This window comes from Schistocerca nitens, chromosome 3 (assembly GCF_023898315.1).
Source record: "Schistocerca nitens isolate TAMUIC-IGC-003100 chromosome 3, iqSchNite1.1, whole genome shotgun sequence".
Taxonomy (NCBI): Eukaryota; Metazoa; Arthropoda; class Insecta; order Orthoptera; family Acrididae; genus Schistocerca; species Schistocerca nitens.
The window spans coordinates 652,354,448-652,381,788 of record NC_064616.1 but is presented as its reverse complement, the minus strand read 5'-3'; the positions used below and the strand labels follow the sequence as shown (position 1 = coordinate 652,381,788).

Here is a 27,341-nt window from a genome sequence, read left to right as displayed (position 1 = left end):
TGGTGGTATTCTGTATTTGCTAGTATTGTACACCGGCTTGTGATGTGATCTACTGTTTCTATTTGTTGTTTGCAAAGTCTACATTTATCTGTTGTGGTATTGGGATGTTTAATAATATGATTGCTGTAATATCTGGTGTTTATTATTTGATCCTGTATTGCAATCATGAATCCTTCCATCTCACTGTATATATTGCCTTTTCTTAACCATGTGTTGGATGCGTCTTGATCAATGTGTGGCTGTGTTAGATGATACGGGTGCTTGCCATGTAGTGTTTTCATTTTCCAATTTACTTTCTTCGTATCTGTTGACGTGATGTGATCTAAAGAGTTGTAGAAGTGGTTATGAAATTGCAGTGGTGTAGCCGATGTATTTATATGAGTGATTGCTTTGTGTATTTTGCTAGTTTCTGCCCGTTCTATAAAGAATTTTCTTAAATTGTCTACCTGTCCATAATGTAGTTTTTTTTATGTCAATAAATACCCTTCCTCCTTTGTTTCTGCTTAATGTGAATCTTTCTGTTGCTGAATGTATGTGATGTATTCTATATTTGTGGCACTGTAATTGTGTAAGTGTATTGAGTGCTTCTAGGTCTGTGTTACTCCATTTCACTACTCCAAATGAGTAGGTCAATATTGGTATAGCATAAGTATTTATAGCTTTTGTCTTGTTTCTTGCCGTCAATTCTGTTTTCAGTATTTTTGTTAGTCTTTGTCTATATATTTTTTTAGTTCTTCTTTAATATTTGTATTATCTATTCCTATTTTTTGTCTGTATCCTAGATATTTATAGGCATCTGTTTTCTCCATCGCTTCTATGCAGTCGCTGTGGTTATCCAATATGTAATCTTCTTGTTTAGTGTGTTTTCCCTTGACTATGCTATTTTTCTTACATTTGTCTGTTCCAAAAGCCATATTTATATCATTGCTGAATACTTCTGTTATCTTCAGTAATTGGTTGAATTGTTGATTTGTTGCTGCCAGTAGTTTTAGATCATCCATGTATAGCAAATGTGTGATTTTGCGTTGGTATGTTCCAGTAATATTGTATCCATAATTTGTATTATTTAGCATGTTGGATAGTGGGTTCAGAGCAAGGCAGAACCAGAAAGGACTTAATAAGTCTCCTTGGTATTCCATGCTTAATCTGTATTGGCTGTGATGTGATATTATTTGAATTTGTTTGGATATTAAGTGTGGTTTTCCAATTTTTCATTACTATGTTTAGGAACTGTATCAATTTAGGATCTACTTTGTATATTTCCAATATTTGTAGTAACCATGAGTGGGGTACACTATCAAAAGCTTTTTGGTAATCAATGTATGTGTAGTGTAGCGACCTTTGTTTAGTTTTAGCTTGATATGTCACCTCTGCATCTATTATCAGTTGCTCTTTACATCCTCATGCTCCTTTGCAACAGGCTTTTTGTTCTTCATTTACAATTTTGTTCTGTATTGTATGTCTCATTAATTTCTGTGTAATTACTGATGCTAATATTTTGTATGTTGTTGGTAGCCATGTTATGGGGCGATATTTAGCTGCGTTTGCTATGTCTGCTTGATCTTTAGGTTTCAGATAAGTTATTCCTTGTGTAAGTGTATCAGGGAATGTGCATGGGTCTGCAATGTAACTGTTGAATAATTTAGTTAGATATGAATGTGTTGAGGTGAACTTCTTTAGCCAGAAATTTGCTATTTTATCTTTTCAGGGGCTTTTCAATTGTGAGTAGAATTAATTGCTTGGGTGACTTCATGTTGAAAAATTATCACTTCAGGCATTTGTGGTATCATCTTGTATGTGTCTGTCTCTGCTTGTATCCACCGTGCATGCCTGTTATGTTGTACCGGGTTTGACCATATGTTGCTCCAGAAGTGTTCCATGTCTGTTATGTTTGGTGGATTGTCTATTTTAATGTGTGTGTTATCTATTGTCTGGTAAAATTTCTTTTGGTTTGTGTTGAATGTTTGGTTTTGTTTCCTTCTGTTTTCACTTTTTTTGTATCTTCTAAGTCGTTCGGCCAATGGTTGTAATTTCTGCTTCTTTTCATCTAATTGCTCTATCGCTTCTTGTTGTGAGATTTTACCTAACCTTTTTCGTTTTTTTTCTGACATTTCATTTCTTATAAATTGTGTTAGCTGTCCAATGTCTTTTCTCAGTTTTTCTATTCTGATCTGTAGCCTGTGTTGCCATGCTGGTTTTGTGGGTTTCTGCTGTGTGTTGGTTGGTTCTGATCTCTGCCTAGTGTGTATATTTATTGTAGTGAGTGCTCCTATATACACCAGTAGTTGTAACTCTTCCATAGTTGTGTTTTCATTTATTTTGTTGTGTATGATTGTGTTGATAGTTTTTATTGTTGTTTTGACTTGTGGGTTATTGGGTGGTCTATGCAAGAATGGTCTAATGTCTGTATTTGTGTCTTTGTATTCTATATATGTTAGCTGAAATTTTTCTTCTATATCTAACATGTGTGTCACTTCGTGTTCTATTTGTGCTTGTTCTGGTGGCTGTCACAAGATTTCGTTTTCCTCTGATTGTTTAATTGATGCGTGTTGTTCTTTGTTTGTTTGCTCTGGGATGTTTGAGTCCATTCATGTATTTTCTTCTTCTTCTGATTGCACATTATTTTGTTCCAGTATTTGTTGTACTTGTTGTTTGATGTTTTCTAATTCTGACTGGGGTATCCTGTTATTTTTGATTATTACACGGATCTGATCAGCTAGTCGTTGTTCTGTTAAAAATTTTAATTCTGGGTATCTGGTAATAAATGTTGTGTATACTTGTGATCTGTATCCAGTTGTGTTGGTTCCTAGGTTTGTTGCTTGGTAATAACAGAACATGAGGTGTCGATTAACTTCATCTGACCATCTCATCCTCTGTCTTTGTTTTCCTTCTAGGGTGGTTGCAGGAAGCATATCCTGCAAAACACCTCTATTTGGATTTAAATCATTTTCCAGTTGGCTAGCAGTGTCGTTACCATTGTGGGGGCATAGGGTTCAAGCGTCGTCCCCGACCATGATGGCGCTTTTCTGAGGCTTCTTTAGTTCTGTCCTGAACCAACTAATCACACTAAAAGGGGGGTTAGCCCTATTAGTGGTTTGTTCTTTTCATCGCCTTTTACGACTGGCAGAACATACCGGAGGCCTATTCTTTTCCCGGGCCTCCACGGCGATTATTATTATTATTATTATTATTATTATTATTATTATTATTATTCTATCAATGGGATTGTGGAAACATCAAGTCTTACCATTAGGGAAACAGTGTAATATGAAACTGAACATTTCACAATTAGCGGTGTTGGGATGAATCATGCAGAACTATATCTGTAACAGGGGTAATGCACATTAGATGGCACAGCATGCAGGACTGACGGTGTGTTTATACTGTATGTGCTGTCCACCAGACAAGGACTAGTTTTGAGTGGAGTAACACACCCATGACAGACTCCAATGCGCATGTGTACACATAACGAATTCTGTCATTGTGAACCTCTAAACCAGTGTGACAGATGTATGGCATACACAAATGATGAATATGTGGATATGCTTCTGGTCCTTGGTGCATCTGCTAACCGGGCTGGTGTTGCCACTCGTGAATATGCTGCTAGATACCCTCACTGACGCCATCCATATAAAAATGTGTTTCATCATCTGGAGCTGCACCTTTGGGAGTCGGGTTCTCTCCTTCCACCATCATGTGACAGAGGTTGTCCATGGACTCGCCATAATCCAGCTACTGAGGAAGCTATTCTGGAGGCCATACACCAAGAACCTCAGCAAAGTACACGTAGCGTAGCAATGCAGCTGCATGTCTCACAACGCATGGTTGTGCAATGTTTGGACGTGCACGGAGGTCACTTTGGGCATCAGTTGTTCTGAGGACAATGTATTATGTTGTGAAGGTCTTGCACTCATTAATATGTACATCATTGCTACTGTGTGACATCTGAATGCTCATAGTACATGTAGTATAAATGACAAGTAGATGTTGTGTTATTGTACTGTGATATCATATTTAGCATCTCAAAACTGATGTTTTTGTAGTTATTCTGTCCAATGGCAGGTCATTTGTTTCAACTGTCTGTTTCTTATTTGCCTAACCACGTATTTTTTATGTTCAGCATTACATAATGTTGTAAATTTAGGACACATGTGACCTAAGAAATGGTGTATATTACAGTATGAAATTTCAGAATGAAATTAGCAAATACGAAAATACGCCCCAACCCAGGATCGAACTCTTGACCTCCTGCATGCTAACCCAAAACTCTATTCACTGCACCAACCTTACAGCATCACTAATGACTCTGATTATGTATTTATGTAAACAGAGTTTTGTGAGGATTAGACAGAACTTTTACTGGGATCATGAGTAAATAGAGGTAAAGTAAGACAGGATGAGATCAGATATTGGTATTGTTTCATTGTAGACTATTCTTGTATGTATAGATGCATAAAAATATGTGCTGATGTAGGGCATAACTATTATTAGTTGCAAATGTGTTTTGTAAAATATGGCAATGACAACCAACAAGTGTTATTGCTTGCAAGGTGGACCGACTACTGTAATCTTACTGTTCACCTGACCTGTAACCAATTTAATATCTATGAGAAACAGTCACTTCATAACTCGTTGAGCAGTGCTCTTCAACAGTAGGAGGTATTACTCCAAGAAACAGAACCCACATCTATTTGATCTGTTACTAAAATGTGTAGAGGCTCCCCTTCTAACTTGAGATGGCTTCACAAAATTGATTTGTTCCTATAATGTAAATTTATAGTGATGAAACTTTCATGGTTTATTTGCTCCATATTTTATCATTTTGGCATTTTCTGGAAACTGAGTAATAGTGGTGCAATTCTGAGAATTATTAGCATTTGTTTAAACTAACTTCTGACATTACACACCAACAGATATTGCATTCGATAATACTTTCTTAGTAAATGAAAACCATCTAAAATATTAAATGCTGTATTAAGTAACTCACGGGTTCAGTGGTGGACTCGTATACAGCATGTGCACTCCAGGCTGTGTGCACAATGAAACAGTGTCCACTGCTCCTGATGCTGGCACCGATCCATAATTTACAACAGGGCAGCTTGCTACATTGAAAAGAGAGTATAACATGAATCTATTCTGTAAGACATTAAAAATGATTTTCATTGTTAAATATACACTAATTAGCCAGAACATTATGACCACTGACCTATTATTGATATAAAGCCATCCAGGTGATAACAGTGCCAACTGGTGAGAAAAGACTGCTGCTCTGATAGATACATGGTGCACGCAGTATCAGTCAGCGTGCTGTCTGTGTGTAGAACGGAGAAGGTGCGCGATCTATCTGAGTTTGACTGAGGGCAGATTGTGATGGCTTGGCATGGGCATTTTAGAAACTGCATGACCTGCTGCATGTTCAATGAGTGCCATGGTGAGTGCCTTCAACACATGGTGAAAGGAAGATGAAACCATGTCCAGGGCCACCCCTCATTACGGATGTCAGACATCGTAGGCTGGGCAGAATGGTAAAACAGGACATGTGTCAAATTGTGGTGGAACTAATATCAGACTTTAATGCTGGACGGAGTGGAATTATGTCTGAGCACACAATGCACCAAACACTCCTAATGATGGGCCTCCACAGCCGATGACACATGAGTCAATGTTAACGCCATGACATCAGCAACTACAACTGAAATGAGCACATGACTACCAGCAGTGGACATTGGCACATGGTAGAGCACTGCATGGTCTGATGAATACCAATACCTTCTTCATGATGCCAATGGGAGGGTGCAAATCCATCGTCTTCTAGGGGAACAGCTCGTTCACACCTGCACTGCCGGACAGACAAGCTTGTGGCAGTTCCATTGTGCACTGGGGGACAGTCACATGGGCACCCATAGGTCCAGTGGAGCTCATGCAAGGCACCATGATGACCAAGGAGTATCATAAACTGGTTGCAGACCACGTACACCCCTTCATGACAATCATGTTTCCCGATGGCAGAGGCATTTTTCAACAAGGTAATGCACCAGGTCACAATGCCAGGAGTGTGATGGAGTGGTTCAAGGAACACAATGGAAAGTTCAAATTGATGTGCTGGCCCCCCAGCTTGACACATCTAAACCCAATCGAAAACATCTGGCGTGTGACTGAACATTGCGCCAGAGCTCATAGGCCCCCCTCCCCATACCTTACAGGAATTAGATGACTTCTGTGTGCAGATGTGGTGCCAACTCTCTCTAGTGACCTACTAAAGCCTCATTGCATCACCACTGTTATCCATGTCAAAGGTGGATGTACCGGTTATTAGGTAGGTGGTCATAATGTTCTGACTGATCAGTGAATTAAATACAGTGTTGAAAACATATTTTGTACTGTGGATGAACTGCTGCATAAAATAGACATGATGAAAAGACATTCAATAAATTTAGCCTGAAAAGGATGATTCTTACAATGTGGAAGTTTTATCTTCCCAGCAGCTCATACGTCAATCATTTGCTGCTAAAGCAATACACTTTTTTATGTGTACATTATCAGTAATGCTGTCAATTATCTAAAACTGGAGATGTTCTCATATGATTTTCTTCACTTTGTTGGAGAAGTACACTATCTATCTCTGCAGAGAGGCATTTAATTTTTTTGACTGAGGAAGCTGTTTGGAGGTTAAAGATGATGTGGAATCCAAAGTTCAGGCACTGGAATCACATTTTAGGGAAGTTGTGTTCAAATTTCCATCTTATCATCCAAGTTCCATGTTTTCCTTAAATTACTTGAGTCAACATTTGAATGGTTCCTCTGAAAATGCCAGAACTGACTTCTGTCTCCAATATTGTTTTCTATGCTTGTGCACCATTTCTAATGACATTTTTTGTTTGCATCTTTGACAACAGATGGAAAGAATTTCAATGACAAAATACAGCTTAAACAGTCAAATTTATATGCACTGAGCTGTATAAACCCTTAACTTCAATGAAATTGAAGTGGCAGTATTACTGTCCAACAAACAGAAGCTGGGGACTTTGAACATGGCCCATCAGCAGACATGCAGACTCTTCACAGAGCAGATATTGATTTGGTTTATAACTGGTAATAAAGCTGAATCTGCCATAATAGTGGCATTACCAAGAGGATACTTGTGACAGTGCCATGATCCACAGCACTGAATAAAGCCATCACCATGACCAAGCATAAGCAATACTTGGTAGATCATTTTATGTGCTCCACATGTAGGTCTCAGATAGTGAATATCTATTTATTTTTTTATGGACTATTTTGTGCTTGGTCCCTAAGGGATTGTCTAACTGATAGTTTTTTCAATACTGTGGTGATACTTGGACTTCAAGTAGACTGACCTGTTCTATTACTTGGCATGTATTGATGGGCGTACAAGTTCATGTGCATGCTGCTTGCCATTGCTGCTTGTCCATTGTAAACAATAAATAAGTGTCAAACTGGACACTACTGGTTCATGTATATTTGACTGAAGTGGCATGAGAACAAGTTATTGTTGTTGCATATAAAATATATGAATGCCCTGTGTCTGAGGTTAAACAGTAACTTGCATTTTTATTCTTGTGACGAGATTAGTGTTATCGCCATCTTTATTTTCTTTGTTTCATCCTCTGTAGTTCATAGATGTGATAGTGTAGTTTTGCTCTGTCTGCAGCATCACATTTATATAATATGATTTCTTGTTATAGTAGACTTCTTTTAATTGTCACTTACCATTCAGTTGTTCACATTAACACCTATTTTTATGTTACTATATAGTTCTACATTGTCTTCCATAAATAAAGATTATGTTTGTCATGTATGGTTGGAAGGGAAGTGGCCACTGTTAGGATGCAGCTAGAAGCAACACTGGCAACAGTTGACAGGGTTCTAACTGCTGATAACATTTGGGCACATGTGGTGGACAGTGGTGGGTCTGACTATCTTTGAGTGGAAGACAGACATGAGCAGTTTGCAACATGGCTGTCCAAGAACAGCTTGGCAATAGTTATGAGGTGACGCTCATAGTTAAAACATTGGCAACAGTTGACAGGGTTCTAACTACTAATAACATTTAGGCACATGTGGTGGACAGTGGTGGGTCTGACTATCTTTGAGTGGAAGACAGACATGAGTGCTTTGCAACATGGCTGTCCGAGAACAGCTTGGCAATAGTTATGAGGTGACACTCATAGTTAAAAGTACATCTGACTCATCACATGATGCCTTGACTGTTGGATCTGTGGCTGACCATTACGAAAATTTTTGGCAAGCACTTACGATGTTTTGCTGGCCAATGGCAACTCCAATATTAGGTAGCTAATGGAGCTCCTCTGGGAAACAGCTACAGCTGTTATGGCTAGAAGAAAGATCAGTGTGCATGTTCTGTGTAAGTATGAGGTTGGAAGTGAGGTGGAGATATGGGAGTCATTTATCCTAGATGTGAATAAGGCCAATAGCACTTGAATGTACAGGGTGCAGCTAACAGTGAATCACAGCAGCTCATAATTTACATAATCATACTCAGAAGTGAATATGGTTCTCTGGTTTGGAGCTAAGTGGAGTGCTCAGATGGTTCTATGATGGTCCAGTAGGTAGGTGTAAGTAATGTTTATACATTACTTAAAAGCATATATTTTTAGTAAACATTTTCTTAAGACATTCTGTGACACAACATATGATACATCTTCATCAACATCTAAGACCATACTTAAAAAATGACTGTGAAATGCAGGGCAGAGGGTCCATTCCATTATACGACATGTCTGAGTGCCTTACTGCTTCATTTATGTATGGAGTGTAGGAAGAATGACTGCTTAACTGCCTCTGTGTGCAACTTAATTAGACTAATCTTGCTCTGTGGTTCCTGCAAGAGTGATAGATAGGAGGATGTAGTATATTCCTAGAGACCTCTCTTAAAACTGGTACTCAAAACTCGTTCAGTAGGCTTTTGCAGGATAACTGGGATCCTGAGAACTTTTAAAATTGCAGCACGTCAGCCATCGCGAATAATTTAATGATTATTTTAGTATGCTTCTAGCTGATGGTATTTAGTCTGTCCTGTGTGCATGCATTCTGACCATCCGTGGAATTTGCGATCCCACATATATAGTTTCAGCCTATCCACATTCCATAATTCTATAAAAAACGTCCTATAGTTTCAGCCAATCCTTGTTCTATAATTCTATAAAATCGTTCTCCAGATAGGACATTATACATACACATGCATTAACTTCCTGTGTCTTTGACCCGGTCATTGGATCACTTTCATAACACATTTTATGCCAATCACATGGAAGAAGATGATTTCTCAATTTGTGCATGTGCGTTCCTTTCCGACATTCTCACAGCATAGCTGCCGGCGCTACCTCAGTTTACCTGAGAGCCTGCAGCCCACCAAATGTTGGCTGGGGTGAGGAAGCACACTTCTGACATTTGAGCTAACTACAGCTATTGACATGGTACACACGTACTGTTTATTTTACATTTTATGCGAGTCTTTTGCACTTTCGGGCGTTCCACATTAATGTTGGACCATGCTTCTTTAGGCAGTTTGTAGTTTTAGTTTGTTCCAAAGAAAGCGTGATTATCCACACTGAAACCTAGGTCAACATCTGGTTTCTATTTGCAATCGAGGTGGATTCTTTATAATCATAAATGGGATCAATCTGCAAGAGTTTATCAGTACGGGTTTTTCAACATTTCTGTGGTGCTCTTGTAAAAGTAAATCAAACCTGTGAATCAAGCTCACCCTCCTTGCATGTGTTCGCATCCACTGATGGTTCTATTTGGTATGGGTACCATAAACATAAGTAATATTCAGGGTGGGTCACTTCTGTGAGCGTTCTCCTTTTGAAGCTTATTACATTTTCCCAATATCCCATCAATGGACTGAAACCTGCAGCCTGCTTTATGTCCAACTGAACCTATGTGGTGATTCCTTCCCAAATCCCACAAATTAAATTAAATGATTCTATGGCATTACTGGCCAGGAGACTCCCTCTGGGGTTGTTCAGCCACCTGGTGCAGATGCTTCTATTTGATGTCACTTCTGACACTTGTGTGTTGATGAAGATGGGATCTAATAAATTTGTCACCACAAATATGCAGTCCCTGAGTGAAGAAAATCTTCAACCTGCCCAGTAATTGGACCTGGGCCCCCATGATATTGAGGCAGCAATGCTAATCATTAGAGCTGCAGACTCAAAATCCCACATATTGTTACAGCCTTTTTGTAGACTGGTGTGAGCTGAACTTTCTTTCAACCTCTGGGTACAGTTATGTACTCAGTCACCTATTAGTATATGAATTTGTTGAAAGAAAATGTAACTTCTTTTTTCAGTGTAAATAGTTTAGCATTAAATTAAAAAAGCCATTTCTCATTTTCATTGTTGACTAGTAAATTGTTGCAGTTGAACCAAAAATGTATTTGTAATGACAGCCTAACATCTGAAATATAGTGTTAAAAATAATTGTCTGTACTGAAATTATTTAAAAAATTCATCCCTGAAGAGACTAACCATAATATTCACATTCAGATTCTTTATCAGTCATCTGGTATAAAAACATGGAATAGATGTTCTCTGTTCACTTAAAATAAGGAATTAATATGTCTTAATATGAAATTTTGCATAAATACACTATTAGAGATTTAAACTTGTACTGGCCATACACATTAATTCTTGTAATGTGTAAAGTGAGTTTCCTAATAAGAAAATGAGCATTATTTCCCTTAAACAATTTTACAGCCATACAGTGTGTGTAATTTGGAAGTTGGTTATATACTTTGACTGCTGTATAAACATGGCAACAGTTTTTGCTAATCAATTTTGTGGTAAGACTAGAGAGCAAAGGTCCTAATATTATACTTATGTCTTTGATTTATTACTGTTTGGTTAGGTAGTTCAAAAAGTATGCAATGAACTCTATGAAAAACACAAGAAGTAATTACTTTAAGCTATAAGTCTATTATTACTATTACTCCTTCTCCTGGATTACAAAAATGTCATTTATGCTTTTGCTACTTCCCCATGAACTAATCTATACATTAACACAGACAAAAAATGCAAAATATGCTATTCCTATTTAATTTAAAGTTACGCATACCATTTCCTCTCACTAACCTAACTGAAATGTTCAACATGTGAGAAGGCTAAAGCACATATATTGGCAGAAGAGCCTCTTTTGCCAGTATATATAAACCAAAACTTCTATGAGTCAACAGACAGCAAAAACACACTAAGGAAAGCCATTTGTAACAGTGGTCAGAATATCTAAGAATTTTACACTTTGATAAAGTGATCACATACTCAGAAGAATTTTGTTGACTGTTAAACCAAGAAATGTTATAAATAGAGGAAAAATTCAGCCAGCAAGAAAATCTTAATATTACTTATTATGAAAGAACTCCATACAGTCTGGACAAGTTGGTTTTGTACATGTTTTGCAAATACATCTGGTTTCTCTTTTGCAGTTTTTATCCCTGCACCTATGGGAATTCCCACATTTCTTCTTTACAAGGTAATGCATTACTCCATTCAGTCTTATATTTGCAGAACACCAAATGTGTTGCATTTTCTTCAGGAGAGCATGGTCAGGGGTGCTTGATGGTCTGCCACACTTCCATTGCAGACTTCCAAACTCTATAACTGTTGTACCAAATGATACCTTGAATACCACAAAATAAATGTTTTCTGTAGTGTCTTGTTTGAAAAGAATCCATGTGTTTCAAAGTGCAGCATTATGAAAATAAAATAAAATAATCTCAAGTAAAACTTCTTGCTCTACGTAGTGTAAGGATAATGTCCTACCATCCAGTCACTCATGTCTACTCCGCCCATAAATTTGTTGTAGTATGCTACAGTGTATGGTTCCTCCATTTTTACACAAGCATGGCTCTTTAGATCCCATCTGTTTGATATTATAAGTTGGTGTCCCTCCAACAAAGGTAAATCTCATATGGACAATGTTTCCATCCATTCCCACACAACTGTTATATTGTCATTAGAAACAGCAATAGAGATGGAACTTTGGCCTGATTTTATTAGAGCTTTGCTGCTAGACAGTTTACTCTCTGCACCCTGCAATCTGTTCAACCGTATGGTTCCCAGTATATGAATTTTATTCTGCTTCAGATATGAAAGCAGTGGGATTTTGTGAATAGATTGTCAAGAATTAGCTTGTGGTTCTTTCCTTCTAGCCCCTAGCACTTCCTTACAATAGAATTCCCAGTAAGACCCAAGTTAGGGCATGGTATGGTATTCAGTTCTTCCCTTTTCCATAGGTAAACCTATCAAAATGTTACATATCCATCTGAGCTACAGCATACCCATGTTCTGGATTCCCACTTTTTGAGTTTAGACTTTATATACTGTTTCTCCCTGCTTCTACACTATAAGGGGATAATCATTTCATCTACAGATTGATACTCAGCAGGAGTTACTGTCTCGGAGATTATTTTACCTTTTGCACTATGTCCACAGATGTGTGCATTTGTAACCAATCAGTCTGTATGAAATGGTGTTTAGATATCAGTGTTTAAACAGCAACATTACAATAAAAAATTATTGAAGCAAAATTCGCGTGCTGAAAAATATAAATTATGATTTGAAATGCACACACTAAACCACTGGCAGTCACTGACTGTCCTCAGACACAAAACATCCCTGTCTCCATAACAGTTGAAGATCAAGAACTGGGAACAGGACAACTGACTTATGGGAACATAAAGGCCAAAAATGTAAACACTCTCCACAGCAAGATCTTGTATTCTCAAGAATATTCAACTTGAGGCTAATGGCCACATCTGACAGAGATCCCAAAAAGCCCTGTTCAGTTTTAATTATTTCATGTGTTTCTTAACGCCACTGACAAGAGTGTCCATATGAATTTTATTTGTAGTACTGCTAGAATTAAACTGGGGAATTACTCCTGGATCTTCCTCTGAAAAGGAACATTTAAAAATGGAGTTCACATTTCTATTTTTGCTTTGTTGCCCTCAATTTTGATTCCTCTGTCATTCATGAGTGAATGAATACTAACTTTGGTGCCACTGATATGATTAACATATGATCAGAATGTCTTTGGGTTTGTGAGAGCTCTCTTGATAAGACTCCTCTATGATCGTCATTGAAGGATTCATATGCCCTTTTGGCAGCCAAATGCATTTTATTCAGCATCTCTCTCTCTGTAGCACTACACTTTGTTTCACATCTACTGTGCAGTAGTCATTTCCTTAGAAGTTTCTTTACAGAAACTGTATAACCTGAAGGGTACATCTCATTATGAACTGTTCTACTAGGTACATATATATTCAGGGCTTGGTCAACTCTTCTTCTAAACTTGAGTCACAGTATCTCGATATGCTTCAGATCAAAGCTAATTGGTTCAAGTTCCTCCTTGGGATAAGTCATAACTGCCTCTTTATCTGCTTCACTAAACATGTAAATCTTTCTATTTTCTCATATGTCCTTTGCACTTTAGTAATCAGTGGTGCTAGAATTTTAACATAGTCATTGACCATGTGGGCATTCTCATAAAAGGTCAGATTTATTTTTTGGCATAAATTTAATATATTTACATGAGTGTGCTCCTGAACTATTTGCTCTATGCAGTTTTCAGATTGTTTCACAAGATGAGTAGTTATATGCCTCATGCATAAAATTGTAATTTTCCCAATGAGTTTTTGAAAGTTTTGCTGAGATAAAAAAGTTTACCACCATGTAATATCTTCAGTGTCTCTAGATTTTGCTATGCACATGTTTCCAAGTCAATTGTTAGTAGTTCTGTATTATTCCCTATGCTTGTATTGTCAAACCACATCCTACCAGGTTATGGGTCCAACTTATGCAATCAGCAAAAACAACATTTTTATGATTGGACAAACACTTCAGTTCATAAGCTTAAAAGTGTGGAAATCAACAAGTTCCTTAACACAGTGAATATGGTGGATATGACACACTGAAGCCCTCTGCTTAAGGATACAAAAGTTGTGCAGTTTGAAAAACTAGCTTAAGAAATGTTAATAAGTGAAAGTTCTTAGAATGTAATTGAACCAATGAAATTTCATAATTTCAGTACGCCAGTTTGAAAAACTAGCTTAAGAAATGTTAATAAGTGAAAGTTCTTAGAATGTAATTGAACCAATGAAATTTCATAATTTCAGTACACCTATTTTATAATTCAAGTTACATGTAGCCATGTGTCACAAGGTATACTTACTGGCTGATGAACTGAGTTACTACAGAAGTTATTGATAACTAGCAGAATTATTAGCAGGTACTGCTTAATGCAGTGACAAAGACATGATAGTGTTAAGTGTAATTTACTCATTTTTATGTACACATCAGTGGTGACTGATCAGAGAATGCAAGGGAGGCTGGGCATCCTTACTTTTCTGTGGTATAAGTAATAGCAGTAGTATTAGAACAATTCTTTTTACAATCAACCTTTATGTAGCTTTTTCAGTGAGCATGAAGATGTTAACTTGTATTATTTCTTCTAAATCATCAGCACTAGATAGCAAGCGAAAGGGCAAAAGCTTAGCCCTAACCTAAAGCAGACAGAGGTGCGAAGCATATGACAAGGAGGCCAGACACAAGCAAGGCCACCTGTAAATGCTCGGTTGCCTTGGTAACCATTACATTAGTGCCACAAAACGAGAGGGTGTACAAGCTGCCTTAGCCGTGCTGTCATGCATATCTGTACCATGGAAGGCCAGTTGCTGTGGTGCTGCCTCTCTAGATTTCCCTTACGTTAGTTTCCCCACATGCAGTGAACATGGATAAACTTCAGCGTTGTACAAGTACTGATGTAATGCTTTTGAGTGAAGACATCATTATTTCCTCATAGGAGCTTTCATTTTCAAGGAGCTGTGACACTGAAAGATATAAAATTTTGAAGAAAAGATGCCCAACACTGGCATTACATTTTCTTCAGAAAGATAAGTTCAAAACACATGCATTCCATACTTCATGGTATCAGCAGCACAAGTGGTTATGTGCTAGCCCTACAAAAGGAAAATAATTCTGCTTGCCATGCTTGGTCTTAAGCACAAGACAAACTGTATGGTCCAATCAGGGTTTCAATGATCTGAAGAATCTGTTGACAGGTTTAGCATTGCATGCTCCTTCTAAGATGATCAAAATAGTTTTATTTCATTTAAATAACTATCAAAAAAGATGTTTGGTATTTAAGAGTTACTTAATGAACATCACAACCAATGAAAATCAGCCACAACAATGAGATGAAAGCTAACAGAGACATCATAAAATTCTGACTGACGTCACAAGTCAGTAAGTAGGATCTAGCTTTCAGAAGTCATGATGAGACCCAAGATTCCCTAAATTCCAGAAATTTCAGAGCCATTTTTAAAGTTGCACTAAAGAGAAGTGATATAAAAGTACACTGGAGGAAAATGGGCTATTTTTGGAAATTTCAAAAACTATGCAGAACAAAGTGTTTTCAAATCCATATGTATTTGGCCTATAAGGCTAGAGCTCCTAAAAATACAGGCTGGCGCATCCGCCATTTTGCTTCCCAATGAATGCCAAACTCAGCACATAGCTTATGCGAACTGTGTTGTTTTGTTCAAGTTTTCTGAAATACACACATCAAAATAAGTTTGGCATCACCACGGTTTCCTGAACTCCTGAAGAAATACGTTGACTGTGGATATTGTATCACAGACACAGTCCCTTTGACTGTTCAGATATGTCACTAAACCCACCCAAAGATGTAAACAACCATGCATAAGCAGCACCTATTAGACGGAGGGGTCCAACGTCCGATAGTTCCAGTCATCCCATCATGAACGAGGTACACGGCTCGTGTTGTCAGCAGTACAACCATGCCTAGATGGTCAATACTGCAGTTCGATCATGTCCACATTGTTACTTTGTGCCAGGAAGGGCTCTCAACAAGGGAAGTGTCGAGTCGTCTCAGAGTGAACCAAAGCGATGTTGTTTGGACATGGAGGAGATACAGAGAGACAGGAACTGTCAATGACATGCCTCGCTCAGGCCGCCCAAGGGCTACTACTGCAGTGGGTCACCTCTACCTACGGACTATGGCTCAGAGGAACCCTGACAGCAACGCCACCATGTTGAATAATGCTTTTTGTGCAGCCACAGGTCATATTATTAGGTCATAGTATTACGACTCAAACTGTGAACAATAGGCTGCATGATGCACAACTTCACTCTCGATGTCCATGTCGAGGTCCATCTTTGCAACCATGACACCATGCAGCACGGTAGAGATGGGTCCAACAACATGCCAAATGGACTGCTAAGGATTGGCTTCACATTCTCTCATCATTGAGTGTCGCATACGCCTTCAACCAGACAATCTTCTGAATGTGTTTGGGGGCAACCCGGTCAGGCTGAATGCCTTAGACACAATGTCCAGTGAGTGCAACAAGGTGGAGGTTCCCTAATGTTTTGGGGTGGCATTATGTGGGGCTGACGTACGCCACTGGTGGTTGTGGAAGGTGCAGTAATGGCTATACGATACATGAATGCCATCCTCCAACTGATAGTGCAACCATGTTGGCAGGATATTGGCGAAGCATTCATCTTCATGGGCAGCAATTTACGCCCCCATAATGAACATCTTGTGAATGACTTCCTTCAGGATAATGGCATTGCTCCACTTGAGTGGCCAGCGTGTTCGCCAGACATGAACCCTATCAAACATGTCTGCAATAGATTGAAAAAGGCTGTTTATGGATGACGTGACCCACTCTGAGGGATTTATGCTGAATTGCCATTGAGGAGTGGTACAATCTGGACCAACAGTGTCTTGCTGAACTTGTGGATAGTATGCCATGACAAATACAGGCATGCATCAATGCAAGAGGACGTGCTACTGGCTATTAGAGGTACCGGTGTGTACAGAAATCTGGACCACCACCTCTGAAGGTCTCGCTGTATGGCTGTACAACAATGTGTGGTTTTCATGAGCAATAAAAAAGGGCAGAAATGATGTTTATGTTGATCTCTATTCCAATTTGTTGTACAGTTTCCGGAACTCTTGGAACCGAATTGATGCAAAACTTTCTTTGTTGTGTGTAGAACTGCTGCTGCATTATTCACTGTGCTGTGTGGTGTGCTCCAGAATTATGATATGAAGAACAAACTGGTGGCCCAAACCTATGATAGTGCTTCTGACTGAAGAATTAAATGGCCTGCAAGCTAAGGCCTGTTAAGTATAAAACCAGTAAGGATTTTTTTCTCTACACTTCATGGTATTCCTGCTTTCTTCCACTGGTCATCCAAATGCACAGCAATTCTAGACAGTATTCTTGGTAAACATATTCCTTTGAGCAGTGAATCGAGATGGAACTATAATGCCAGAATAATATCAACCATTCTTGAAAACCATCTGGAGATTACTGAGGTTTTAAATTAAATAATTGACAGTCCAGACTCAAATGCAAAGACTACAAGAGAAGCCCCTGATTTCAAAAGTAGCCTCCTAGACTTTGGCTACAGTTTTATTCTCCCTGTTTTTAAAGCATATTTATAAAGACTGAACTGCTTTCCAACATTCTTCAGAAAAAAGAAGTGATGCATAGTTTTGCAAAAATCCTGTCTCAGTATGCAGAGCTCATATGAAAAACTTTAGAAATGAAAATAAAATGATTAGCTTTTTAAATTACATGTAATTCTTGACTAATTCAAAAACTCAAGCTTACATGAATAGAGCTGAAATGATGGATGAACACATCGTCAATCCACTAAAGTCAAAATACAAACAGGTGTACTTCGAAATACTGGATAATATTGTAACACAACTAGAAACAATATTTTCACATTGTAAAAAACTGTGCTTCCTTAAATGAGGTGATACTAATCAGTTCACCAGTTATGCCCAGCATTTCCCTGTAGACAGTATGTATTAATTATTACAAATATATGGTGCATCCTTCAGTCACTCACACTTGCATGTAGAACTGGAGACTGTACTTTCTTTCCAACATAAATAAACATTTCATTCTGTCAGTTTGTGAGATTTAATCAAAAGAATGACTGAGGCTGAAATGGACCAAATTCTTCCAGAAGCTTTCAAACGATTCTGTCTAACTGCTACCATTCCTGTAACAAGTATTAGAGTGGAAAGGAGTTTTTCATGTCTTAAACATGTAAAAACATATTTGAGGAACAGAATGGCCCAGGATTGCTTGTTAGCTCTTACTTATACCTCAATTGAAAAACATGTACTGTGAATACTTGAAAGCTGAGACACATGGTATGATGATGTCATCAAAAAATTAAAAAAGAAGATGGATCATCAAGTTAACTTGCTTTACAAAAGTAACAATGCTAAAACACCCAATCCACCAGTTCATTAGTAGATAAGATTGTCATTATTATTATTATTATTTCTTTACTTTCTCAGACGTTAAGTCTGGTTAAGAATGGAAAGTGATGCGGACCTTGATCAAGCGTCACTTCCTATTAACTGTACGGTATGTGTTATATTGCATTTAGGAACTTTCGGGTAATTGAACATGTATCAATAATTACGGAGTTCTGTAGTTGTATATATATGTTTGGATGTAGCTGTATTGCATTGATGTACTGGTGGATATTATGTGGTATGACTCCTGTAGTTGATAGTATAATTGGTATGATGTCAACTTTATCCTGATGCCACATGTCTTTGACTTCCTCAGCCAGTTGGATGTATTTTTCAATTTTTTTCTCCTGTTTTCTTTTGTATATTTGTTGTAGTGGGTATGGATATTTCGATTAGTTGTGTTAATTTCTTCTTTTTATTGGTGAGTATGATTCAAGTTTGTTATGTGGCGTTGTTTTATCTGTTATAATGGTTCTGTTCCAGTATAATTTGTATTCATCATTCTCCAGTACATTTTGTGATGCATACTTGTATGTGGGAACGTGTTGTTTTATAAGTTTATGTTGTAAGGCAAGCTGTTGATGTATTATTTTTGCGACATTGTCATGTCTTCTGGGGTATTCTGTATTTGCTAGTATTGTACATCCGCTTGTGATGTGATCTACTGTTTCTATTTGTTGTTTACAAAGTCTGCATTTATCTGTTGTGGTATTGGGATCTTTAATAATATGCTTGCTATAATACCTGGTGTTTATTGTTTGATCCTTCTGTCTCACTGTATATATTGCCTTTTCTTAGCCATGTGTTGGATGCGTCTTGATCAATGTGTGGCTGTGTTAGATGATACGTGTGCTTGCCATGAAGTGTTTTCTTTTTCCAATTTACTTTCTTCTTATCTGTTGATGTTATGTGATCTAAAGGGTTGTAGAAGTGGTTATGAAATTGCAGTGGTGTAGCCGATGTATTTATATGAGTGATTGCCTTGTGTATTTTGCTAGTTTCTGCTTGTTCTAGAAAGAATTTTCTTAAATTATCTACCTGTCCATAATGTAGGTTTTTTATGTCGATAAATCCCCTTCCTCCTTCCTTTCTGCTTAATGTGAATCTTTCTGTTGCTGAATGTATGTGATGTATTCTATATTTGTGGCATTGTGATCGTGTAAGTGTATTGAGTGCTTCTAGGTCTGTGTTACTCCATTTCACTATTCCAAATGAGTAGGTCAATATTGGTATGGCATAAGTATTTACAGCTTTTGTCTTGTTTCTTGCTGTCAATTCTGTTTTCAGTATTTTTGTTAGTCTTTGTCTATATTTTTCTTTTAGTTCTTCTTTAATATTTGTATTATCTATTCCTATTTTTTGTCTGTATCCTAGATATTTATAGGCATCCGTTTTTTCCATCGCTTCTATGCAGTCGCTGTGGTTATCCAATATGTAATCTTCTTGTTTAGTGTGTTTTCCCTTGACTATGCTATTTTTCTTACATTTGTCTGTTCCAAAAGCCATACTTATATCATTGCTGAATACTTCTGTTATCTTTAGTAATTGGTTGAGTTGTTGATTTGTTGCTGCCAGTAGTTTTAGATCATCCATGTATAGCAAATGTGTGATTTTGTGTGGGTATGTTCCAGTAATATTGTATCCATAATTTGTATTATTTAGCATGTTGGATAGTGGGTTCAGAGCAAGGCAGAACCAGAAAGGACTTAATGAGTCTCCTTGGTATATTCCACGCTTAATCTGTATTGGCTGTGTTGTGATATTATTTGAATTTGTTTGGATATTAAGTGTGGTTTTCCAATTTTTCATTACTATGTTTAGGAACTGTATCAATTTAGGATCTACTTTGTATATTTCCAATATTTGTAGTAACCATGAGTGGGGTACACTATCAAAAGCTTTTTGGTAATCAATGTATGCGTAGTGTACCGACCTTTGTTTAGTTTTAGCTTGATATGTCACCTCTGCATCTATTATCAGTTGCTCTGTACATCCTCGTGCTCCTTTGCAACAGCCTTTTTGTTCTTCATTTATTATTTTGCTCTGTGTTGTATGTGTCATTAATTTCTGTTTAATGACTGAAGTTAATATTTTGTATATTGTTGGTAGGCATGTTATGGGGCGATATTTAGCTGGGTTCGCTGTGTCTGCTTGATCTTTAGGTTTCAGATAAGTTATTCCATGTGTAAGTGTATCAGGGAATGTGTATGGGTCTGCAATGTAACTGTTAAATAATTTAGTTAGATGTGAATGTGTTGAGGTGAACTTCTTTAACCAGAAATTTGCTATTTTATCTTTTCAGGGGCTTTCCAATTGTGAGTAGAATTAATTGCTTGGGTGACTTCATGTTGAAAAATTATCACTTCAGGCATTTGTGGTATCATCTTGTATGTGTCTGTTTCTGCTTGTATCCACCGTGCATGCCTGTTATGTTGTACCGAGTTTGACCATATGTTGCTCCAGAAGTGTTCCATGTCTGTTATGTTTGGTGGATTGTTTATTTTAATGTGTGTGTTATCTATTGTCTGGTAAAATTTCTTTTGGTTTGTGTTGAATGTTTGGTTTTGTTTCCTTCTGTTTTCACTTTTTTTGTATCTTCTGAGTCGTTTGGCTAATGCTTGTAATTTCTGCTTCTTTTCGTCTAATTGCTCTGTCGCTTCTTGTTGTGAGATTTTCCCTAACCTTTTTCGTTTTTTTTCTGACATTTCATTTCTTATAAATTGTGTTAGCTGTCCGATGTCTTTTCTCAGTTTTTCTATTTTGATCTGTAGCCTGTGTTGCCATGCTGGTTTTGTCGGTTTCTTCTGTGTGTTGGTTGGTTCTGGTCTCTGCCTAGTGTGTATATTTAGTGTAGTGAGTGCTCCTATATAAACCAGTAGTTGTAACTCTTCCATAGTTGTGTTTTCATTTATTTTGTTGTGTATGATTGTGTTGATAGTTTTTATTGTTGTTTTGACTTGTGGGTTATTGGGTGGTCTATGCAAGAATGGTCTAATGTCTGTATTTGTGTCTTTGTATTCTATATACGTTAGCTGAAAGTTTTCTTCTATATCAAACATGTGTGTCACTTCGTGTTCTATTTGTGCTTGTTCTGGTGGCTGTCTTAAGAATTTGTTTTCCTCTGATTGTTTAATTGGTGCGTGTTGTTCTTTGTTTGTTTGCTCTGGGATGTTTGAGTCCATTCATGTATTTTCTTCTTCTTCTGATCGCACATTATTTTGTTCCAGTATTTGTTGTACTTGTTGTTTGATGTTTTCTAATTCTGACTGGGGTATCCTGTTATTTTTGATTATTACACGGATCTGATCAGCTAGTCGTTGTTCTGTTAAAAATTTTAATTCTGGGTATCTGGTAATAAATGTTGTGTATACTTGTGATCTGTATCCAGTTGTGTTGGTTCCTAGGTATGTTGCTTGGTAATAACAGAACATGAGGTGTCGATTAACTTCATCTGACCATCTCATCCTCTGTCTTTGTTTTCCTTCTAGGGTGGTTGCAGGAAGCATATCCTGCAAAACACCTCTATTTGGATTTAAATCATTTTCCAGTTGGCTAGCAGCGTCGTTACCATTGTGGGCGGGCATAGGGTTCAAGCGTCGTCCCCGACCATGATGGCGCTTTTCTGAGGCTTCTTTAGTTCTGTCCTGAACCAACTAATCACACTAAAAGGGGGGTTAGCCCTATTAGTGGTTTGTTCTTTTCATCGCCTTTTACGACTGGCAGAACATACCGGAGGCCTATTCTTTTCCCGGGCCTCCACGGCGATTATTATTATTATTATTATTATTATTATTATTATTATTATCAGTAATAATAGTAGTAGTGGTGATGGTGGTGGTGTTGGTAGTTATCATCATCCTAGTAGTAACAGCAATAGTAGTGATGGTTAGGAATGTTAGCTATCAGTACATTAAAAGGGAAGAAAAGGAGATTTTCCAGCATTTCCTCACCTTCCCAGAATTTAGGCCTATGATCCACCTCTGGTACACATAAAAGTTAATTAATGTGCCAGTATAGAGTATTAAATTAATTGTTTCTTGTTTCTAACCATTATTATTAATTTCTCTCTCTCTCTCCATCTTTGTATTTAATTACTTAAATGTATTGTTGGAAATTTGTATCATTTGGTTTATGCATTTGATTTAAGATTCGTCCACAGACACTATTTCTTAAGATGCTTTTATTAATTTTATCTGTGTTAACCCATGACAAATCCCATATCACTGTATATAATAACATAGATGCTCAATAAATAATAATTATAATAATAGTACCACTTATCAAAAACAACACTTGGGAATATGTATCAGGAGACATACAATAAACTGCAGTGGCTGGAGAAGGTGAGGTGCTCTTTATTGCAGAAACTATGCATGCATGTTTGAAGAAACATTGCATCATAATTTGGAATAACACTGGCACTTCAATATTGTATTTATCTGCTGACACCAGACAGGCATCTTTCTAGTAAAATGTCTTCCCCAGATGAGAATATACATAATGGATGTACAAGTACAGGCTGTAGATACATGTTTGATGACATATGGAAGTTGGAGTCTGGCTGTGAGTCGTGCTTGGATAGCTTAATTGTAAGACAACCACTCGCAAGACTCAGGAGATTTGGATTCCAGTCCTGGTCATTTTGTTGTTATCATTCCATTATAAAACTGATGGTTGTCCATATTTGCAATTGTGAATGCATTTTGTGTATTTCATAATGCCTATAGTCACCACAGTGCCCCTACCTTCAGACACGCATGCATGTCCGAAGGAACATTGCATCATAATTCCAAATATCTCAGGTACTGAAATATCATATATAACTGCTCTTTATTCTTATTTGATGATGGAATTTATATTTAGATATTTCTTTACAGATATTTTTATTAGATACAATTACATATTATTTCCTTGAAATTAAAATACATGGATCAAGAAGAATTTCCATTCGTGTTCTTTGAGAAACAGTGCGTTAGACTGAGCATAATGACTCAATGATTGTAGACATTTTGTTTTTGTAATTGGAGGCATTCAGCTAATTACTAGTAAATGTTAACAATTTCATATCATCTGATTCCCTGCTGAAGTCTTCTAACCAGTTTGTAAATGTGTCCATAACTATCTTATCTTCAATAGTCTTGTTAACTTAATTCTTTAAATGCTAAAGACAATCTTTCATTAATTTGAAACATAGACCTCCTTCAGTCTTGTAAAAGTTTTACTTTTTTTAGAGGGATATCTAGTTGTAGTACAAATCTTATAACTCTATGTTGCATGCTTAACACTTACCTGTTGATGTCTGGGAACTATCTGCTGTTGGTCCCGTAGCATTCAAACTGGAGATTGTTGATTGTTGATGGTTAGATGTAAATGGCTGAACAGCAGGATAAGCCATGAATCGATGAGAGCCATTGCCAGATGTTGCCAAGGTCCCATGATGTGGCAGTGATGAACTCATTATGTTACTTGCTGGGGAAGACGGTATGTAAAACAGTGGCATACTTGACACTGCCTGGGCTGTTGGCTGTAACAGAATTCCTTTATAATTGTCTTTAGAGCTATTTTCTGAAGCTTCAGGAGTAAAGTTTTAGACACTCACAATGTCTTGTGAATTTATAGCAATCAAAACATCTAATGTATACTCCAGTTATTTTATTTACATAATAACATATTCTTTACAGTTAAAAAATGCTGTATATTGTTCTATTCTGTATGGTAAGTCATTTCAGTTACCAGTCAAAGAAGGTTTTCCTTTATTAATCACAGCAATTGAGTAATGAATTAATGAGTATGGGATATTTATTTGTGTAATGTAACCAATGAAACAAGGTGCATGAACAAAATTTATTTGATGATATTTAACATAAATTGCTAGATATATTGGCTGTACTTTCTACAGATTTATTGCAGTTGCTTGAGTAATGATCATGTGCTCCAATATTTTTGACCTATTCTAGTTATCTCTCTCCAGAGAGAGAGTTCTGACATAACATTTAAAAAATCATGACACCCTGTTCATATGGTCTTACATCAGTTTAATATTGGTTGGATCCTTTAGAACACATTCACAACTGACAAAAGTGGATGCTAAGATTTTTTGTGTTGCTGTACTCCATAGCATGAACAATATATGAAAGCAGTTTTCAAAAACTGCAGATTTAGTTCTCTCTTCTAAACATGTGTACTGCTTACTTCAGTATAATGGTACTCAAAAGTCAGGTGGCAGTTTCAGGGTGAGATGGCTTGGGCCCTGTGCACTGAAGTACACAGAGCATCACAGTGAAATGTGGAATTATGAGCTGTAGATAATGCAAATAAACATCTAACTCCCTTGTTTTGATAAATAAAATAAAATAAAAATAAACATTCTTGAAGAAGCTGAATTAAAATTTCAGCAGTGTAAACATTATCCAGCATATTATAGTGGATGTAATTAGTGACTGGTTACATTCAGGACCCCGGTTCAATTCAAATTCCCTGGTTTTGTTCCATAGATCCATGCTGAGGAGATCCTCATGGCAATACTTATAATCTAGTATCTGAGAGTTCTAAAACATCTAGAAACTTCACATTGATCAAATGCCTGTATAATTATAGAACTTTGAATATTGCGTATAGAAAGGAGTGCACTTGCTTCAGGATCCTATTTAACTATGTGTATCTTTTATGCTTTATTTACATAAAATACTTTCTTTCAGTGTTAAGGGTCAAATTTTACCGATGACCCCATTCTCATATTTGGTACATAAATCTGGTGACTATACAGCATAGTTTGTGGAGGTGCTATGGTTCCAACTATGCTAAGAACTTGAAAAGAGGCCCTAAGCTGTTCCTGAGGTTGTTCTAATCAAAAGACTAATATCTACAAAAACACCAGTGACTCAGTTACACATCAGGTGTCCATCAGTGTATTTCAAAAATGATAATCAGAATTTGATGAAAAGAGTTCAAGAGCTCAGCCAAGGTGCCAAATGCAACAAGCAGTGTGAAAAGATGTGTTTTGTATGTGTCTACTTTTACTTGGATGACACAGTTTGAAACTGTAAAGACAAGAGGAATTTCAAAGGACAAGAACCTGGAACATATCAGGTGGGATGTTCATCTTCAACCTCCAACATGTGTTATTGGTCTATTCATAAACCCTGTCCTTGAGGTAACCCCACACCCAGAAATCATGTGAGTTCATGTTTGGTGATCTTGGTGGCCATGGAGTTTGTAATGATTGACCAATGATTTAATTTTCTCCTAATAAGCTACTGACTAACCAAGTGACTTCACAAGCAATGTGAGATGAAGCTTCATCATGCATCAAAACAGCTGAGTCCAGATCACGTCTCTCCCAAAAAGCAGGGATCACATGTGGATGAAGCACATTAGAGTAGGGTCTGCCATTCATGCTGCATGTCCTTTGACCTTGGAGACAAAGTTTCTCCAAGAAAAATGGATCAATCATGAGCTGTGTCATGAAGCCACACCAAACAGTGACGTGTTCATTCATGAACATTTGTTGGTGGTGGCAATCCCCAATGTGACAATTGTGAGTGTTTGCTATCCCAGCTGGAGTAAATTGTGCTTCAACAATCCACAAAATGTTCCAAGGTCACATGTCTTTAACTTGAACCCTTGAAATAAATGTAGGAGAAAAGCCTACCTGAGTGTCTGTGTCAATTTGCAAAAACTAATGAGTAAAATTAAGTTTGTACAGATGCTATTTTGCAACTGTTTGCAGTGCTCTTCAAGTGGTGGGCCATGAAATATTCAGCTCTCATGACACAGCTTGTTTACTGAAGATCATACATTGTGTCCAACATTCTCAGCCATGGCAACAGTAATTTCTTCAACAATCTGTGGCAAAATTGGCCGCTGGCCTCGCACAGGAGAAATTTGCAAATTGCCAGTTAATTCAAACTCCTGAATCATGTTCTGCAATCTCAGTGCAGAACGGGGACTTCTCCATATTCCTTTAATGCATTGATACTTGCAAACAGTAGCAACACTATTGCTATTATTTGATAAAACAGCTTTATGGGTAAAGCCCTGCTCACCTTGTCCAGATGCATGTTGACTGCACATGGATGCTTATGTTTCTACACTATGTTGGCACACCAATACCAGTTCCTAACAGCAATTAATGACACTAAAACTATTAACAATGCAAATTCTGCAGTGCACAGTCTGAACACCATTCCTGTAAAGTTGGGTACCCGTACATAAATAATTTTCTGTCTACACTGGGCATGTCTTTGCTACCTACATAATATTTTTGTTTCTTAATAGGCATTTAAAGAGCAAACAAGCTGCTTAACAAGCATGATGAAAGTAATATAGGCTGGGAAGTTCCTCTTAAAATCTAGAAAATGCTTCTTCATCCTCAGATATATATAAATCTTAGGGATACTGGTTCATTGGTAAAATTTATACAGGCTAGGAATCATCACCTAAAAACTAGAGAGTGGCTCATCATTCCTTGAGAAATAAAAATCTTAGGGATCCTAATGATCTGACATGAAGTCCATCCTATTGCAGAACCATTAGAGCCATAACAGATTTCCTAACTCATTGACAAATTCATAATGTGAATAGTTTCTACAGAATAAGAACCTATTTCTTATGTTTCAGAAGATTTCAGTACCAATGTACTATCACTCAGTGTTCAGATGTTGGGCAGCAGTTCTTATACACTCCTGGAAATGGAAAAAAGAACACATTGACACCGGTGTGTCAGACCCACCATACTTGCTCCGGACACTGCGAGAGGGCTGTACAAGCAATGATCACACGCACGGCACAGTGGACACACCAGGAACCGCGGTGTTGGCCGTCGAATGGCGCTAGCTGCGCAGCATTTGTGCACCGCCGCCGTCAGTGTCAGCCAGTTTGCCGTGGCATACGGAGCTCCATCGCAGTCTTTAACACTGGTAGCATGCCGCGACAGCGTGGACGTGAACCGTATGTGCAGTTGACGGACTTTGAGCAAGGGCATA

The 27,341-nt window shown here is 37.5% G+C and overlaps 1 protein-coding gene across 7 annotated transcripts in view; it reads right to left on the bottom strand.

The window, feature by feature from the left end:
- LOC126248617 (cAMP-regulated phosphoprotein 21) overlaps positions 1-27,341 on the bottom strand; it is a 1,051,584-nt gene that overhangs the window by 56,549 nt on the left and 967,694 nt on the right. For all 7 annotated transcript variants that reach the window (XM_049949775.1, XM_049949778.1, XM_049949781.1 and 4 more), the window contains 2 exons: positions 23,647-23,881; positions 4,988-5,102 (listed from right to left, as the gene is read on the bottom strand). In XM_049949775.1, the coding sequence (XP_049805732.1) occupies positions 4,988-5,102; positions 23,647-23,881 (350 nt within the window). The remainder of the gene's footprint in view (positions 1-4,987; positions 5,103-23,646; positions 23,882-27,341) is intronic.